We start from the raw sequence: 18,547 nt of genomic DNA, 5'->3' as shown, positions 1-18,547 counted from the left end.
ATCGGAAGAATTGGGAGGATATAACATTAGTAACAGCAAATTAGTCAGAAATGTAAAAATATGAATGTTTAACAGTAACTTTGATCATAAATCATGAATGAAACATCTCCACAGGTGTACAGAGGCCCGTTTACAGCAGTAACACCTCCTTTGTTCCACTATGTAACCAACTGTCTGTTTATCATGTTAAAGCCCAACTAATCAGTCAACAAACTTTTATCGAATCACATCAACACTGACCAAAATTATTTTGTCAACTAAGATAGTGATACATTTTGTCACATTAGAGTCTTGAACGCCCCATTTTCTCTTCCTCATTCTGATTACATCAAGTTTGCACTTTTCTATAAAAACACTGGCACTCACATATCTTCAAAACCCTCAGGGTTTTTTTCTGTTTCACAACTGGAATCGTTTTTATTTCTTAAAATAAAATAAAAAAAAAGTTTCCCCTTTTGTAGTATAATTGCAATTAACAGCAAAATCATCGAAGACTTAAACTGGTGTGTTTAAATTTAGCAGTTAGTGCAAGTTCAACTTTATATTAAGACTTCAGTATGAAACATCTTTCAGTTCAAGCAGACGTGTCAGGTGAGTATTTGAACCAATGAATGTGGATCAGTTCTACAGTCATCGGCCTATCCCAGACCATCCCAGCAGGGCGGATTATCGACTACGCCTTGAGTGGGGGTGGGGTTAACATTTTGCACAGTCTGTTGTCTTTTGTTTGTTGTTTCTAGATTAAGTTTTCTACATATTTCATTAGCACAGTTTGTATTGTATTACAACATTATATATGTGGATTTGTAGGAATTCTTCATGAGCCAAAAGAACATACTCCTTAATCTTAATTTTGTTCCTTCCTAAACAAGTCTTTTAAGGAACACGTGAGTGTAACCATTTACTCTTTTAAGTCCATTTTTTGACTTAAATGTGAGCCAATGAAGAAAAATTAACATGAACCATCTTTCTAGTCCCCGTTCGGCTTCTTGTTGTCGTCTTTTCAGCTGAAGGTTTTACAACAACCTGATTAACAGCTGAAAACAGAAAATACAACTTGAACACAGTTTTCTAAACTGTAGGAGATGAAAGATGTTTTTAATGTGAGTGTTAAATGACACCTGAATAAAAATCTTCACAGTGTCACCGTTTTGGCCAAGGTAATGACATCAATAGTAAACATCTCATTTGACACCATGTTTCTAAGAGTTATATACAAAGTACAATAAGCTTGGTTTCTCTGAATTTAGAATTAGAAAACTAATTAGAGGTCCAGGTCTTTATGTCTGTAGTTTATTTGTGTCATTTGGCTTCATAGACAAGCACAACTGGGTATGCTGATGAACGCTGAGGCCAAGAAGAACAAGCAGAAGCCAGAAGGTCATGATTAACCTGCAGTAGTGTTTCTGTTTCTGACGAACTCTGACTGCAAATCTTCAATTTAGTTGGATTTAAGAAAAAAACAGAACCTGTAAAAACCATTTCAGACTTAAAAGAACAACAAATATAAAGAGTAGAAAAGTTGAAGCTGGAAACTTGAGAAGAAAACCTGAGACGCTGTTGGTCAGTCACGTGAACCTGCAGGTGCCACCGTGCTATTACAGAACATTAATGTTTTTATTTATTCAGTCAATTAAGAGCAAGGAGGGACGTTTTCCACCAACACACACAAACACACACAAACACACACAGAGTTGTCAAACTGCAATTACGTCCTGTTGCATCCATTCAAAGCCCCTCTGCCATGTTTCTCATTATAAACTGGTTCCAGCACGTTCTTGGTAATTAGCAGAGTCACCCTGCTGCTGCATAACCAAACGACCGGAGCCGAGAAATTATAAAATGGAGGCACAAAGGAGCAAAAGGCAAAAGTGAGAAGAAGACGAGGAACCAGAAGCTGACGGCAAAAGAAGAGAGATGGCTCAGAGAAGAATCAGGGGAGGCAACCTCATGATGGGTGAGAAGAGCTCAGCCAATACAAAGCTTTACAGTGCTCTACACATCATTTACTTGCTTAAATGTAAAGAAATGAAAAACATTAAACCTGAGATTCTACAGATTTTAGCTTAATTACAGTTAGAACCAATATGACCAGTTTGCTCACCAGCTCACAATCAAAGTTTTGGTCTTTAGCAACCACATTTCAGAAATATCTTGCACAAATATTCATTTAAATGTGATCGATTTGGAAGAAAAAAAATTACCATACATCAGAGATGTAGTATATATATGATATGAAAAATTATTCCTTCAATCATTCATCTTAGAAAAATTATTTACAAAGATGTGAAATAACCTGCATGTATTTTTTGTTTATTTATGATTCACTGCACCAGATTTAATAATGTTATGAGTATAAAGCCACGGCTTTGCTCAAATTCTGTTATTGTTGGTTTGGCAGCCCTTAAGAGGACAGCGCTGATAATAATGATAAATGAAAACTTTTATTTTAAACTTTTACAGCTATTTGTTTGAGACCTTTTATAGAACAGGTTCAAATGTAGCTGAATACGGAGCCCCGCAGGGGACATGGGAGAAAAAAAAATGAAGACGGACTTTTGCGAGATCTTGCAAAACAAACTCGGGATCTCGCAAAAGTTGAATTCCAACAATGGCGGCAGCTACTTAGTTGTAATATTCCTCTTTCTGGGTCACAAAATACACTTTTAAGATATTTTGAGGCATGAATGTAGTTGTGTAAACGTCAGATATCTGCTCGGTTTACAAGACATCACATATTTGCAAAAGTGCTCCGACGTTTTCGGAGATCTGACACCCACTAGCTCGAAGCTAACGGGAGGTCCACTTTTGCGAGATCCCGAGTTTGTTTTGCAAGATCTCGCAAAAGTTTTCGCGAGATCTTGCAAAAGTCAGTCTTAATTTTTTTTTCTCCCATGTCCCCTGCGGGGCTCCGTACTTTAAGGAACAAGTGAGTGTAACCATTTACTCTTTTAAGTCCATTTCCATTTTAAATGTGAGCCAATGAAGAAAAATTAATATGAACCGTCTTTCTAGTCCCTGTTCTGCTTCTTGTTGTCGTCTTTTCAGCCGAAGGTTTTTCAAGGTTTTACAACAACCTGATTAATAGCTGAAAACAGAAAATACAACTTGAACACACAGTTTTCTAAACTGTAGGAGATGAAAGATAGCAGTCCGACATGTTTTTAATGTGAGTGTTAAATGACACCTGAATAAAAATCTTCACAGTGTCACCGTTTTGGCCAAGGTAATGACATCAATAGTAAACATCTCATTTGACACCATGTTTCTAAGAGTTATATACAAAGTACAATAAGCTTGGTTTCTCTGAATTTAGAATTAGAAAACTAATCAGAGCTCCAGGTCTTTATGTCTGTAGTTTATTTGTGTCATTTGGCTTCATAGACAAGCACAACTGGGTATGCTGATGAACGCTGAGGGCAAGAAGAACAAGCAGAAGCCAGAAGGTCATGATTAACCTGCAGTAGTGTTTCTGTTTCTGACGAACTCTGACTGCAAATCTTCAATTTAGTTGGATTTAAGAAAAAACAGAACCTGTAAAAACCATTTCAGACTTAAAAGAACAACAAATATAAAGAGTAGAAAAGTTGAAGCTGGAAACTTGAGAAGAAAACCTGAGACGCTGTTGGTCAGTCACGTGAACCTGCAGGTGCCACCGTGCTCTTACAGAACATTAATGTTTTTATTTATTCAGTCAATTAAGAGCAAGGAGGGACGTTTTCCACCAACACACACAAACACACACAAACTGCAATTACGTCCTGTTGCATCCATTCAAAGCCCCTCTGCCATGTTTCTCATTATAAACTGGTTCCAGCACGTTCTTGGTAATTAGCACAGACCTACTACAGCCGGGAGGAACACCGCTATCCCGGCATATCGTGCCTCGACCTCCCGGTCGGCTTCGAGCTGGCGGCCTCCGAAGAATGTGGCTAAAACTTTTGCGAGATCTCGCAAAAGTCCGTCTTAATTTTTTTTTCTCCCATGTCCCCTGCGGGGCTCCGTAGCTGAAAGACTGCTTGAGGAGTGTACTTATTAAATAAAAGGGAAAAAGGCAAAAGGACACCAAACTGTGGCCCTGCAGCTGTTCCTCTAACTCTGCCTCATCTTTTCATGCTTCACAGTGTTGTGTGTGGTGACGATGTGCAGAGCCGTCCCCATCAACGACCTCATCTATCGAGCCTCTCAACAATCTGACAAACTGCACGCGCTCAGCACGATGCTCACCCAGGAGCTGGTCTGTACCTGTGTGTGTGTCTGTCTGTGTTTGCACTGTAAATAAAATGTCACAGTCTCCCTAAACATAAAAAACACAAACTTCCTGTTTAAACCCTGATCAGCGATGCTTCCTTATTAGCTCGACATGCAGTGCAGTGGGTCTGCTTGAAGCTGCCTCATTAGCAGTTTTCTAAGTTACAACATTTGGTTAAACTCTTGAAAAAGCAGCAGCCTTTGTGTTGAATTAAAGCCTGCCAAGCAGTTGTTGGTTATAAGATAAGTTAAGATAACCTTTATTAGTCCCACACTTGGGAAATTTGTTATTTAACAGCAGAAAGTATGTATGGTCGGAAGGGTAAGATGGCTCTGGCAAAAGGTCGGCAGCCTTAACCCCGTTTCCTTCATGGGTCGACCTTCAGGATCAATAAAGTTTTACTGAATTGAGCTGAAAAGTGGATAGTGCAAAGTTATATAGAAAAATTAGAAAAACACTGGAATAAGATAAGAATAAGATAATGTACACAATAGAATAGAATAAAATAGAATAAAAATGCTATTTACAATTGAGTATAATACAACAATGCCAGAAAAGAGTATTGCACTCAGTGTTATTGCTATCACTGATCAATAAAAGTCAGCATGCTAAAGCCTGAACAATCTGTCTGATCTGTCCCATTCATTTGAACAGCAGGGCTCTGAGGTATTCCCTATAGACAGGGTTCACGCGTGCCACACCTCCTCTCTGCAGACCCCCACTGACAAGGAACAAGCACTTCAAGTATCAGTAAGTCATTTTACTTCATCTTGTTTTTTGCAGCCTTGCCTACTGTCACACTGTTGCTATGTCATATCTCTGATATCTTCAATATCTCTGCATCTCTGCTCACACAAGGCACAATTTATTCAAGAGCCCCTTCAAACAGTAGTTTAAAGCCAACGAGAACAAAGGTGTCTTCATCTCACTGAGACATATATGCACACATGTTTTCCTCTGTTTTCCCCAAATCTCCTTCACCTTATTGTTTTGATTTCTCCTCTAGGAGTCAGATCTGTTGTCCCTGGCTCGCTCCCTCCTGCAGGCTTGGTCGGACCCTCTTGTAGTCCTGTCCTCCTCTACTAATGTCCTCCCGTACTCAGCCCAAAGCACCTTATCCAAAACTATCCAGAAGATGCAGGAGCACTCCAAAGACCTCAAGGATGGCCTGGATATACTATCTAGCAAGGCGTGTGGGCTGCAAACAATAATTTCTGAATATACATTTATTTGAACCAAGAATATTTTTTAAAAAAGTCAAATGAAAATAATTTTTCCCGGACTCTGTTTGTGTCCAGATGGGTCCAGCTGCTCAGACCATCACTTCACTTCCATTCATAGAAACCAATGAGATCGGCCAGGACAAGATTACCAAACTGCTGTCCTGCTTTCGCCGGGACTCTCACAAGATCGACAGCTTCTTGAAAGTCCTGCGCTGCCGGGCAGCAAACATGCAACCCCAGATGTGCTGAAGAGTGGCTGTCCAGCCTGAATCTGTGAAAAGATCGTTCTTACAGCTTCTATTGCTTATCAAATAGAGAAGTGCTCATGATAGAAATTTGCTGTCTTAGATATTATCTGGTTTGCTAATTAGTAAGTTTTTTAGGCTTCAGGGATTAAGGATAAGGAAGAATTATAAGGCACGCACACAGGAAACTATCCCTGGTTTGACTTTTAGCACAGTGAGTAAAACAGTGATCTTACCTTCCACTGAGCTGATTCTGTGTGTAAAATCTGTGACTCCTCCTTGTCTTTTCCTTCTGTTGCAGCAGAATCCCCTGAAAGCTAATCTACTAAAGCTGAAATCTACGGCTTCAATGAAGAGTTATGTTTTCTTCCTAACTAGTGCTTAGTTGATGAGAAACTGCAGCATTTGACTTGAGTCGTGTCTTTTAAAAAGCTTTGTGAATTCAGTGACTTTTAAGTAAACTAACTAAAATCGGTATTTCAATAAAAAAAAAAAATCTTGCACGGTGAAATTCTGTTATTTATGTGTTTGTTTGTTTTTTCATGGGAAATGCAATACCTGTGGAAAGAATAGGAATACACTCAAATTTCTTGGTGACCATAGACTGTATATAAAAGACGGACCTCACAGACATTTCACAGAGGTGTTCTGTGTGGAGTTTGCATGTTCTCCCTGTGTTTGCGTGGGTTACTCCGGGTACTCCGGCTTCCTCCCACCGTCCAAAGACATGCAGCTTGTGTGATAGGTTAATTGGATAATCCAAATTGCCACTAAGTGTGAATTTGCGAGTGAATGTGAGTGCGAATGGTTGTCTGTCCCTGTGTGTTGGTCCTGCCACAGACCGGCGATCTGTCCAGGGTGTACCCTGCCTCTCGCCCTATGACAGCTGGGATAGGCTCCAGCGCCCCCCGCGACCCTGAAAGTATAAGCGGAAGCGAATGGATGGATGAATTTGACAGTATTTATGTAGAGCAGTATTCGAGCCAGAAACGACCATATTTGGAAGATAGGGTGTTGTGCTAAGGTCATCAGCTGAAGCTAGGTGCTATAGGTGTATAGACTGTCTAAAAACAAAGGTAGCCGCTAAATAACAGGCTAATAAAACCCTAGGTTGTTGCTGACAATACTCAAGCACAAACTACAATATTTACACAAAGCCAGACGGGCTGTGCCACAGGCTGAGAAGCTAGCAAATAAGTTTAAATCAACTTGACCTGACTCACAATGATGATAACAGTTGCAATATATATATATGCATATATATAATTCCCACCAATGTAATTGAGCATTGCTGGCACATCCAACATACTGTTTTACTTTTGTCCATGACGCGCTTACCTTCAGGGTCATACGTCACATGAAAACCAAAATAGTTCCAAACGCCAGATCTGAATGAGGGTGGGGGAGGTTCAATTTGCCATGTTGCAAGGAGAGCTTAACTTCTGTCTCGCTAGCTTGCGCTGCGCTCAGTGAATCTGTGTTCGACTACTCCGCCTAGGCTGCACTGTCGAGCGCAGATCCACTGAGCGCTCAACACAGACAGCACCGTCAGAAGGAAAGTTGATAAAATAAATTAAAAATTTTGTATTGTTCGATACATATGCGTACCGAACCGAAAGCACTGTATCGAACGGTTCAATATCGATATGAGTATTGTTGCACCCCTAATATATATACACCGACATCATCCTAGTGCAAAGACAAGTGGAAGCAGACAAAAACAACAAGCACGCATGCTACAAACTTTACCCGAGTCATTTAGACAGCCGTTAGCACATGATTCTCCTTATGTGGACCTGATATGTTTAATATGCTGCTGAGAATATAGCCCAGAAGAAGCGTATAGTATAGCTTTTATTTTGGAAAGAGACATTTCTCTGTAATAAACTCTCTTTTCCAAAGATTTTTTTTATTACTTTGTTGTTTCAGCAACATTAAATTTAAAAACTGTACTTTTGAGTTAAAATATATATTTATAATTTGAATAAATGACAAATTAAAAAAGCATGAACATTTTTTTGTAAAATATCCAACAGTGACACCAAAGTATCGAACTGAACCGAACCGTGAATTTTGTGTATCGTTGCACCCCTACTGTATATATGTATATATATATATACATATACATATATATATATATACATATATACATTTTTCTACAAAGGTTTGAACTTTGAGAGTATTTAAACAAGAGAGAAAAGTGTGAAAATGTAATAATAATTATTATTATTATGATACTCTAATGCAATTTTCTCCTCTTTTCTCTCCCACCATGGTGGGGACCATTGGCCCAGGGCCGCCCATACGGGCGCTCCGGCCCTGTCGGCGGGTTTAATCTAGCCCACACTGAGCAGCGCGCTGTTCAGAGCAGCAGAGCGCTCCATCAGCCTGGTAAGCCGATACCTATCTGCCACGTTCATTCCTTCTCGGCGGATCCACTGCTTTGCTTCGGACATGAAGAACAAACATAACCAACAGGTGAAGACATCGGCTTCCAACCGATTCGACATGTCCAGCTTTGAGGTGTCACTCCAGCAACTCAACGATCTGTTGACGGACGAAAGCGGCTTCTACAGCTGGCCAACAAAACACTTCCACGAGGTCTACCCGAGGATTTACGTCGGCAATGCGTGAGTCATTGTTGTCATGTATAAAGCGCTTTTTATAGACAATACAAATCCTTAATTATGACCACGTGTTTGTAAAAAGCCTGTATCATTCTGAAAATATGCTCATACGTGCAGGATGCACTATGAAACTTACAGAAAAATATGGAGAATATGAATGAAGTTATTATTGTTATTAGATTATACCCATATGACGAGGAAAGGTCAGCCTGCAGAGAGGATTCACTGAGTAATGAAAGATGTAAACACACCATTGCATCTGTTTGCTTTGCACGCTTCACTCATGCGCTGTAGAAAGATATAGACGCACCAGAGAATGAATACTTTAGCTTGAGCTTACTAAAAGGACTTATTGCTATTAACCAGCACTGTCACATATGTGACATGTTTAGATTTGTTAAAAATCCATTTTTTCTCTTGTCTGAGTGTGAAATAAAATAAAAGGATGCAGGAAACCAACCAGCATACCATGGCCTCCACAGTCTGTTTGAGTTTTGAAGAGGTGGAGGGGAGAGGGAAAAATGGTAGGAGTGGAGGAGTTTATAAATAGCTCATGTTCTTAACCTGCAGAGCATCCACAGAGGCATGCTCTACTTTGACTGACTTTGACTGATTTCTGCATGGTCAGCATTGATGGCACACTGAACTGTGTTGAATTAATCTTTTTGAAATGATAAACTATACTTCAGACATCCAGGATGTCTGAAATCATGTTTTATTCGTTTGAACAACAGACGTTGACCCAAAGTTAGAGACGGACACATTTATTTTCCAGTACTCCAAAAAGTACAATTTGAAAATACATGAAAAGCTAAGAGGTGTCTGTTATAGTACAGTGGAAAATCAAAATCACAAAATGTGTTTCAGAATTTGTAAATTGAGCTGATTCATCACATAAGTCAGTGCTTTCCCCTAAAGCTCATAAAGCCCCTCTATAAGTTAAACGTATCGGCAATTGAAATACAAATAGAGGGCTGTTAAGGAAAGTGAAATACAGGCCAACATAGAGGGATTGGTTTAAATTTACTTCAGTTTAATGTTATTAATATAGTACCAGTCATCTCATTGGGCTTTATATTATAGAGCAGCGGTCTCCAAACCCCGGGCCTCGGACCGGTACCGGTCCGTGAGTCGTTTGGTACCGGGCCGCGAGAGTTGAGGCTCAGGTGTGAAATGTATAGTTTTCAGGGTTTTTATCGGTTTTCAGCGTTATGTTGTTATCGTTTTTATCGTTTACTCGGTTTTCCTGGGTCTTTTCACGTGTGTTATGAATAAATTTTCTTTTTTTCGGTACCAGTACTAGTTTTATTTTGTTGTATTTATCCGCGACACCTTAAAGGCCGGTCCGTGAAAATATTGTTGGGCATAAACCGGTCAATGGCGCAAAAAAGGTTGGAGACCGCTGTTATAGAGAGTGAAGGATCTGTATTAGTAGCATGTGGCAACAGTGGGGAGGAAGAAAGACAAGACAGACATAAAAAAAGAAATAGGACAAAACACTTAGTTCATTCGCCATGGGGAGGAGCTTGCCTAGTTAAGCATGCACTAGAAGGATGAGTACAAGATGCCAAAGACACCCAGAAAACATGGTTAAAACTCTCATCTCCCTGGTGACAGCTGATTGAAGTCTGACCGCACATGTTTACATTGTTTCTGCACAGAGAAGATGGTTAAATGCCATTAATCGGTTAAATGTGTTTTTTTAAAACAGAAACTAACCCAGTTGGTAGATGGTTGTAAATAGATGGCCACACAATGTCTTTTGCACTTACTCAGATTCTTATAAGTGGAACATTTAGATGTGCATAAGCTACTTATGCACAAGCAGAACTTCTCTGTGCACAACGTTAGCACGTTAAACCCAGGGATCCAACCAGGTGATTATGAAAATGTTTAGCTCAATAAAACAATGACACAATGTTTGTATTTTACTTCTCTTTTTTCCAACATTATAATGTTTGTTTTAACTGTAATACACAATGTTATAGCAGAAACCTGTTCTTGAACACAATCTTTGTCCTGCTAGAAAGTCTGAGGAGGAAATTCAAATGAGGTTCAAATGGTGATATCTATGGCATCAGCTGAACTTTTATTTTTGACTCATTTTTCAAACAGGAATGTTCCAAAGTACTTTTACTTTACCCCGATGATGTTAACAAGTTTGTCTCAAAATGTAGACTTCAGATGTTTAGCTGAAATCTTTCATTACATGTGTGGAGTTTAAAAGAAGTAAGTCTGTAGCAGATGTGACCTCCAACACGTTAAAGAAGCTTTCAGTTGATGTCGGGTAGTTTTTGGAGCTTGATCCATGGTAGAAACAATCTTTGAAAAGAGTGATTATACAAATGACACGAAGCATGTTCATGAAGCTTTAGAGGCTCTGATTCAGTGGAATCAGACATTTGTTTAACTTTATTCATAATCTCTGTGATAGCTAGCCTAAGTGTTAGCTTACTATAGTGCTGCTAACACGTGACACTACATGGCATCTTCTTATCTCACGCTCACAAACACTCTTTCCCCCCAATAAACATCACCAATTCTAAAAGGTAGTCACAATGTTTATTAGATGACAGATAATCATGATAATGAGGAATATTCTAGATTTGAACGAAAATAAATTTTACATGGCTGACTCTAAAAGCTTCACAGCAGCACTTTTGTTTTTTAGACCAGTGAGTCATAGCAAGACCTCTCTAGTATATGTGAAGGACAGAGCAGAAGCCCTCTCAACTAATGTCCTCCTCACAAACATAGGCTTGGATAGATAAGGGAAGCATATCTGCACATAACATGCACCCACGCATCCTTCTTCCTCGGCTGCTGTGTTTATGCTTTCATGTATCTGTCCTGATTCCACTGAGCTGCCGTTCAGTTTGAGCTCCAGTCTGCAGTCTGCTCTATTTTTAGCTCTGAGGCAGGAGGTGCTAAGTGAGGCAGCCGTCTCAGAAGTTCACAGTGAAAAGAAGCACATCTCTCTGAGGCACAGCAGTGCATTTATATGATGGGGAAAGGAAACATGAGACAGAAACATGAATGACACTACACTTCCTTCTTTAGCTTGCAGTCTTGTGTTCTCCAGAAGAATCTGTTAAAACTGAAGAAACACCATCAGCAACAGCTCAGGTTCATTAACCTGTAATTGCTAGTGAGCATAGACTGAATATAAAAGACGAATACAGTCACCGTGATATCAACCACTGGTTAGGGATGGACCTTTGTGAAGGTGCTAAAAGCAAGGGGTGGATCTGACTATTATAACTACTGATATAATCCGTGTTTGACCTTAAATCATCAATGGAGTCCATGAATGTTCTAGAGATTTACAGCCCATAGTTACCTGATTCAGAAAAACATTTATTACCTTTATTAAACACATTTATTAACATTTATTAATCACTTTAAGCATATTTGCACTGCACAAGACACTAAATAATGTGGATTGCACAACACTGGACATTATATTCCTCATTTCCAGTTAATACTTGTACAGCTGCTGTTATTGTGTATATATATATATTTATATTTCTTCATACATTCTTATATATTTCTATACTGTGTATTCTGTATTTTGTTGTACAGTTATTTCATTTTCAACTTTAATTTATATATTTTATCTTATTCTTTCCCAGTTAAATTTACCCTTCATTCTAATTTGTGTTGTACAGTTATTTCATTTTGAACTTAATTCTTATATTTTATTTTATTTTATTCCTTCCTAGTTAAATTTACCCTTTTTAATTTTCATATTTATTTCCTATCTTATTCATAGCCTTTTCTTTTTTTCTTTAGGTCACGAGCAGTTGTCTAAGCATTTCACTGCATATCGTACTGTGTATGTGACAAATAAAATTTGAATTTGAATTTGAATACCTTGTTGCAGAACGAATAATGAATGAACAACATGAATTATGTTTTGTGTTGTAAAAGCAAGAAATGCACAGGTGTTGTTAATGTTGGCTTATATCCATTAAGTCACACTTAGCCAGCGGGCTTCCATAATATATCGTTTAAAACAAATCACAGTTTGTCTGGAGCCATGTTTCCATATTTAGTTTCTCAGTTTTAGCACCGTTACCTTGAAATTATTTCATTCGATAGTCTGGCGTCTGCTGGCCTCTGCTGGACACTCCCAGCACTCCTCCTCACAGCCAGACTGCACTGATTTCAGTTCATGAATTAACTGTATGTGAAAAAATTGTCATTAGATAATTGCCAATGTTTAGGATGAACTCAACAATGGTGCCATTCAAAGCAACCTAACTGCCAATTTAGCCATGAATGGGTATTTTGTTTACTCTTCGTGCTTGCTGCAGATAAAGTTTGAGTGAATAGGAACCAAATGCGGATGAATGAAAGCCAAGGACGTAGTTCTGTGCAGCAAACATATCTAACAGTGCAAAGACAAGACAGATACTGGCAGCACATCAGTAAGCAAGGGAGGCGGGTTTGTTCTTTTAGTCATAATTACTGTTTTATTCTACTTTCAAATTCAATTTTAATTCTCTAGTATTGTGTCACAGCAACAGTAATCTGCAGAAAGGACCTACAGTATCAGAGAGAAAGCTCCAACAATCAGATGATCCCATAAGATCAAGCATTTAGCAGTGGTGGGGAGGAAGAACTCGTTTTTAACAGGAAGAGGCCAACAGCAGAATGAGGACAGTCGTCTGCTGTTTCTGGTTGGGAGTTGAGAGGAAAGAGATGACTACAAGAAGATCATAAAAATTAAAATTTTATGACATGCATTGTTTGCAATTGTGGCGAGTCCAAAGCCACGCAGCGTAGAAATTTCACGAAAACCTTTTGCAGTAGTCCAAGCACTGAGTCTGAGGGGTCAGACTGTGTTTAGTGTGGTGTCACGTTGATATTTAGTACAACCTGTAAGGGCCCCTTCACATTGCATATTTGCTTCTGTTCTTTTCTTGATGCAGATTTGTGGCGACAAATGTGATGCGCCTGAAGCGCCTGGGCATCACCCACATCCTGAACGCTGCAGAGGGGAACTCCTTCATGCACGTCAACACCAGTGCTGAGTTTTATGCTGGCACAGGCATCATCTACCACGGCATACCGGCCAGCGACACAGACCACTTTGATATCAGCGTTTACTTTGAAGAGGCGGCCGATTTTATCGAGAAGGCTCTGGCATACAAAAACAAAAAAGGTCAGAATAGAGGAGCACACAGATGTATGTGAAGTATTTGAAAAAATACAGTCATATCACGCTAACTGCAAGGAGTTCTCACCAGTCAAGACTCTGGCTAGAACTAAAAAGAAAGACAATGTTTGCCATTAGGTTGTAAAAGGAGTGGCAAGTTTCATAAGTTTCATACTTTGAGTCCAACATGTATTTGATTAGAATTAGATTTGTCAGGTGATAACTTTGCACAGGTTTGAGGGCTTTTGATCAAACTGTAACACCTGCATCTCTTTTCCTCTCTAGGTAAAGTGTACGTCCATTGCAGGGAGGGCTACAGCCGCTCGCCTACCTTAGTTATCGCCTACCTGATGCTGCAACAGAACATGGACGTCCACACTGCTCTGGCCATGATCCGACAGAAAAGAGAGATCGGACCCAACGACGGCTTCCTTCGGCAGCTCTGTCGGCTAAACCAGAGGCTGTCCGCTGAGGGGAAGCTCTGGAACAAATGAGGCAGGCAGGAAAGCATGCTTATGCTTAATCGCACACCCGTCCTTTTACTTGTTCTACAGCCTGAACGAGCCACAAATATGTGAGGGAGTGCCTGCTAAACATGGAATTTAATGTGTAAATTCGGGTACAGGGTACACTGAATTCCCAGCATGTTTACAGGGTCTCGCGTCTGTGAATATTACATTCATCTGAGCTCACCTCGTATTTTTCAGGTCCAGTCTGTGTAGCGTAAATGTTTTCCTGTTGCTCACTGTTTCAGAGAACATTTTAAGATTACGAAGTAAATGTTAATATACATTTATATATGTTGGAAGTGGTAAAAATTTAGATAGTATAGTGCTGTGTGATACTGTCATCGCCTTTTCTCATTGAAGCTTCCTTTCTCTTCCGCCCTCGTGGGGTCGAGCGCTTAGTGTTGGCTTCTCTCCTGAAAACACTGCCAAATGTCTCAGTGCCAGCCGCTGCCGAAGGGGACTTCAAGTAGATACTGTGATTTTTCAAATTGAATCAATGATTTTATTGCACTAGTTGGAAAGATATAATAGCTATTTTTCAACTTCTAATACTCTGACACTTATGTACAATATCGATGTTTAGTATATGCTTTAGGTAAGTGCACATATTCTGACCTCACATCTGATAGCCTGCCTCAAAAGTATTTTTCAGTCTAAACATCATTCTACAGTTATTGTGCTTTATAGAGAAATGTTAAAAGGTTTTACATTGCCAAATGGTTACCTTTTTATTAAAGAGAAACTAATGTACTTTAATATTATTGGACCTGCTAAAAAGAACTAATTATTTATGAGAGTTGGATGAAAAGGTTGACGGTAAAACACAAACCTACAGCTGCCAGTTAGCTTAGCACAAAGGAAAATGCTACGCTGTAGCACAGTAGCTAATATAAATAACAGAAGAATTATAGTTGGACATTTTGGTATATAGTATTTTTGTAGAAATTTAAACAAACAAGGAAAAGCATGTTAAATATTGAGCTTTACAGTTTTGTGTTTACCGTTATGCAAAGGTAGGCTCCTTTGTTTTGTTTTTTCTTTTTCTTATTTTTTAAGCTATGCTAGCTACCTGCTAAAAGTAGCTTTGTACATATTTAGTATACAAACACGTGGTATCAGAGAACTTCTAATACAGAGCTCAACAGTAACATACTCCCTTTTTTTAATGGTTTAGGTTCCATTTTTACCACTGATGTTTCAGAAAAACCTTAAATATAAACTTTTGGGTCATGAATCCAGTTAACAGGCTACAAGATGAATCATGACCATGAAGAGATTTGATTTTTAATCCCACTACAAATACCAGATACCACAGCAAATGATCCTTTTCATTATCCCAGTGCTGTATAATAGTTATGAGTAGTTAAGAATATCTTTTTGAGCTTCTCCTGTGCGTGTGCGTGTAGTGGAGTATAGCTTAAATAATGATATGATACAGTGCTTCATTTGTTGCTGCAATCACTGTTCTCACAGTTTCTGAGAAAACCCCCCACAAATCTAAAATTTGAGGGTATCCATAAATCACATTTTTCAAAATAAAAGGGATAGAGATAGGCGGTACCGTTCAATTTGTTGTTCCTTTAGCCACTGAACTCCTTTCGCTTGCAGTCATTGAGGACCATCTTGCAAGTGCCCTCTGTTTTAGTGATGTTCGATTCGTGAACGAATTGTTCAATACTCGAGAATCACTTTACTGACTCGTGAATCATGATTCACAAGCCCAACTGACACACTGACTCATCCCTGTTGCTGTTAGCAAACTAATTCCATTAGTAGAAATATATCTAGCTTATAATTAAAACTGTGGGGGGGGGGGAAACAACAGCCAGTTTCTTAACAAAAGCCTTTCTGCTCTGAACTGGAAGAAAAAACCCTGAGTAGAAGCTCACATCAAGAAAATAGCTCCTCGGTTCACAGTAGCATCGCTCTGCTAACATGCTAACAGCACATTTGAGCTACTCACCCCCTCCCTTCCTGTGCTGAATCGTAAGTGAATCACTCAGGACTCACTAACCCCCTCCCTCCTGGCTCACAGCTTCTTCTTCTTTTTGGTTGGCAACCAATGTTAAGGCGCATTACCGCCCCCTGGCTCACAGCTCAGTGGACATTTAGATGAGAAAATGTATATTTGACACATTTAAGGAAAATACTAATAAAATACAAATAAACAAAATAAATGTTTATTAAGCAATTTTGATAGGAAATTGCTTAATTTTAGAAATGTTTTTGTTCTTTTTTGCTCTATAAAATAGTTTTTTTTTTTTTTAAGAATCATTCATCTTAGCAGTAGGATTTACATGAAAAGAGAAACAAATTAAGTTTGAGTGAAAATGTAAATTTTTTGCACTCTCTGGTCAACTGACTCAAATGACTCAAAAAGCCGATTCACTTTGGTGAGTGACTCATTAAAACTCGATTCAGTAAAAAGAATCACATTTACCATCACTACTCTGTTGAGCTTCTAACTGAAATACAGCTAAATGAGATTAACAGGACGTTGAATTGTGCTCCCTTATTGGCCCCAGTGGTATCAATCCAATCATCTAACTCTCACCATAACCATGAAACTATTTTTCAAAATGTCAAACTCTTCCTTTAATGTTAGCTTTGGGAGATTTGAATTCTTCCACTGAGCAACTCTGTAATTGTAAACTGATTGTAATGTTAATACTGCCAAAACAAGACAATTGTTTGCCAGTTGCTTCTCAGTCGACGCCTTTTGCACATTTGTATGTTCATATGAGTGTTTTTGTCAAACTATATCTAGTTTTATATTATACGGCAGCATGTCAAAGTAACACTTTTAGCCCTGTGTACACACAGCTGTGTATATCTGTGTATATCTGCTGAGTCATGGTGTGCATTATTAAGTGTGCATTATTCGTCACAATGTGCATTAGTGTGCCTGTGACTTGTGAATCATCATGTGCATTACTGAGTAGTGGTGATATAACTGGTCATGTCAGAAGACTTTCCGATGATGACACTGCTCTTATGAAGTGCACTTTATCCAATGACACTGGTGATTGTTGTAGCTCTCTTTTCATATATTCATAAATAAATAAATGAAGTAAACACGGCTGTCTTTCTTTAATGTGTGGCTTCTTTCAAAGGAAAATATCTCAGGTGTGAGATCTCAGCATGCCAAGATCCACAGCTAGAATAGATTACACAATACATAATAGCAGCAGTTACACAATAGCACATTTTATTTTATCCCATCATACAGAATGCAGTACCACACAATAGTATTTTTACCAACACGGAGATTCCCAAACAGTTATGAGGTGAATTGTTTGCATATCTCAGCATGATGTCCAGTGTGTCCTGAAAAAGGTCTGAAGCAGCAAAAGAAGAAGTTTCAAGCCTAAAAGCAACAAAACAAAACAAGCCAACAAAAAAAACTGTCACAGCAGATGAACAGTATCTTAAAGTCATGAACTCAAGAAGAAGAATCCAGATGTGACACAGGACCTTACAGATGATCTGGTGGCTGTCAAGAAGGCAGGGAGGGGAAAATGGGAAAAAAGAGTGTTTGAACTAAAAATCAGTGGCAACAGGTTTCATGAAATGATAAATCCAAATTTGAAATTTTTGGTTCAAATCATCATCAGTATGTATGGAGGTGGTCAGGAAAGAGATACAACAGCAAGTGTCTATCCAGTTTTTAAATGGTGACATAATGAATCCTGCGTTCAATAAGGCTGTTGTGTTTTTAACATATTGTCACTGTCAGATCACTGTTGGCCTCGGTTTTTATTACCGCTGATCAATTCAAAGCTCAGTGCTACGGTCGCATACCGCAACACGCATACCGGTGCCCCCTGCTCAAGAGGGAGTTAATGAAAAAAGAGGTACAGTACCTGCTTGGAAATGGTTTGGCCATAGCTCTTGGAGCTCTCCATGTCTGCTGACACCAAAGTCAGACGGTTCTCCTTGTTTTTGTACTGATTTTAGGAGGGTAAATGCAGTCACAGTCCCTGATTCACATCCATTGCCTCGCATGGAAGACTTCATAGACAGAGTTGATGGCATCAGTCACCCAATTTCCAATTCTCAGCTAAGTTCAAGCCTCATAAACTCAACTATTCCACCATTGAGAAGGAAACCCTGGCCATGATGCTTGCTTTGCAGCATTTCGACGTGTACGTGGGGTATGGTTTATACTGGCCATAACCCTCTGGTATTCCTAAAGCATATGTACAATCACAACCAAAGATTGAGGAGATGGGCGTTGCTTGCTCAGGAGTACAACATAGACATCAGACATCAGAGAGGTATGGACAATGTGGTAGCTGATGCACTGTCCAGGACCCAGTGTTAATCTCGATAACAAACTTGGTGACGTGTTAAAAGTATATCTGTTTTACTTCATGTGATATTTTATGTTACGGTCGCTGACCTTGCGTGGCTCTCCCTATGTGAGAGAGCCTTTTTCTCCCTCTCCTGTGTTCCAGGTCTGCCTGATGAGCCGCAGCTGAGGTGTGTTGCAGCTCAACTGCCATCTCAAACCGCCACGCCCCCTCCACT

The 18,547-nt window shown here is 39.2% G+C and overlaps 2 protein-coding genes across 3 annotated transcripts; both read left to right on the top strand.

The window, feature by feature from the left end:
• The first annotated feature begins 1,889 nt into the window (after positions 1-1,889).
• On the top strand, positions 1,890-6,129 carry LOC102789459 (prolactin-2). 2 transcript variants are annotated; one of them, XM_035914015.2, is made up of 5 exons: positions 1,890-1,957; positions 4,125-4,237; positions 4,910-5,002; positions 5,259-5,441; positions 5,551-6,129. In XM_035914015.2, exons 1-5 carry the CDS (start codon positions 1,918-1,920, stop codon positions 5,722-5,724), a joined length of 603 nt encoding a protein of 200 aa, XP_035769908.2. In that variant the 5' UTR covers positions 1,890-1,917; the 3' UTR covers positions 5,725-6,129. The 2 variants fall into 2 exon arrangements, with proteins under 2 accessions (XP_035769908.2, XP_006805177.2); XM_006805114.3 differs by having other exon boundaries at positions 4,907-5,002.
• A 1,962-nt stretch (positions 6,130-8,091) lies between these two features.
• LOC102789758 (dual specificity protein phosphatase 3-like) lies at positions 8,092-15,830 on the top strand. Its single transcript, XM_006805115.3, has 3 exons — positions 8,092-8,350; positions 13,282-13,514; positions 13,794-15,830. The coding sequence occupies exons 1-3, from the start codon at positions 8,175-8,177 to the stop codon at positions 14,000-14,002; spliced, it is 618 nt and encodes a 205-aa protein (XP_006805178.1). The 5' UTR covers positions 8,092-8,174; the 3' UTR covers positions 14,003-15,830.
• The last annotated feature ends 2,717 nt before the right edge of the window (positions 15,831-18,547 follow it).

Source organism: Neolamprologus brichardi, unplaced genomic scaffold (genome assembly GCF_056152115.1).
Source record: "Neolamprologus brichardi isolate AB-2024 unplaced genomic scaffold, ASM5615211v1 NODE_ptg000031l+_length_7269946_cov_1, whole genome shotgun sequence".
Lineage (NCBI taxonomy): Eukaryota > Metazoa > Chordata > Actinopteri > Cichliformes > Cichlidae > Neolamprologus > Neolamprologus brichardi.
This window is presented reverse-complemented; position numbering and strand designations above follow the sequence as displayed.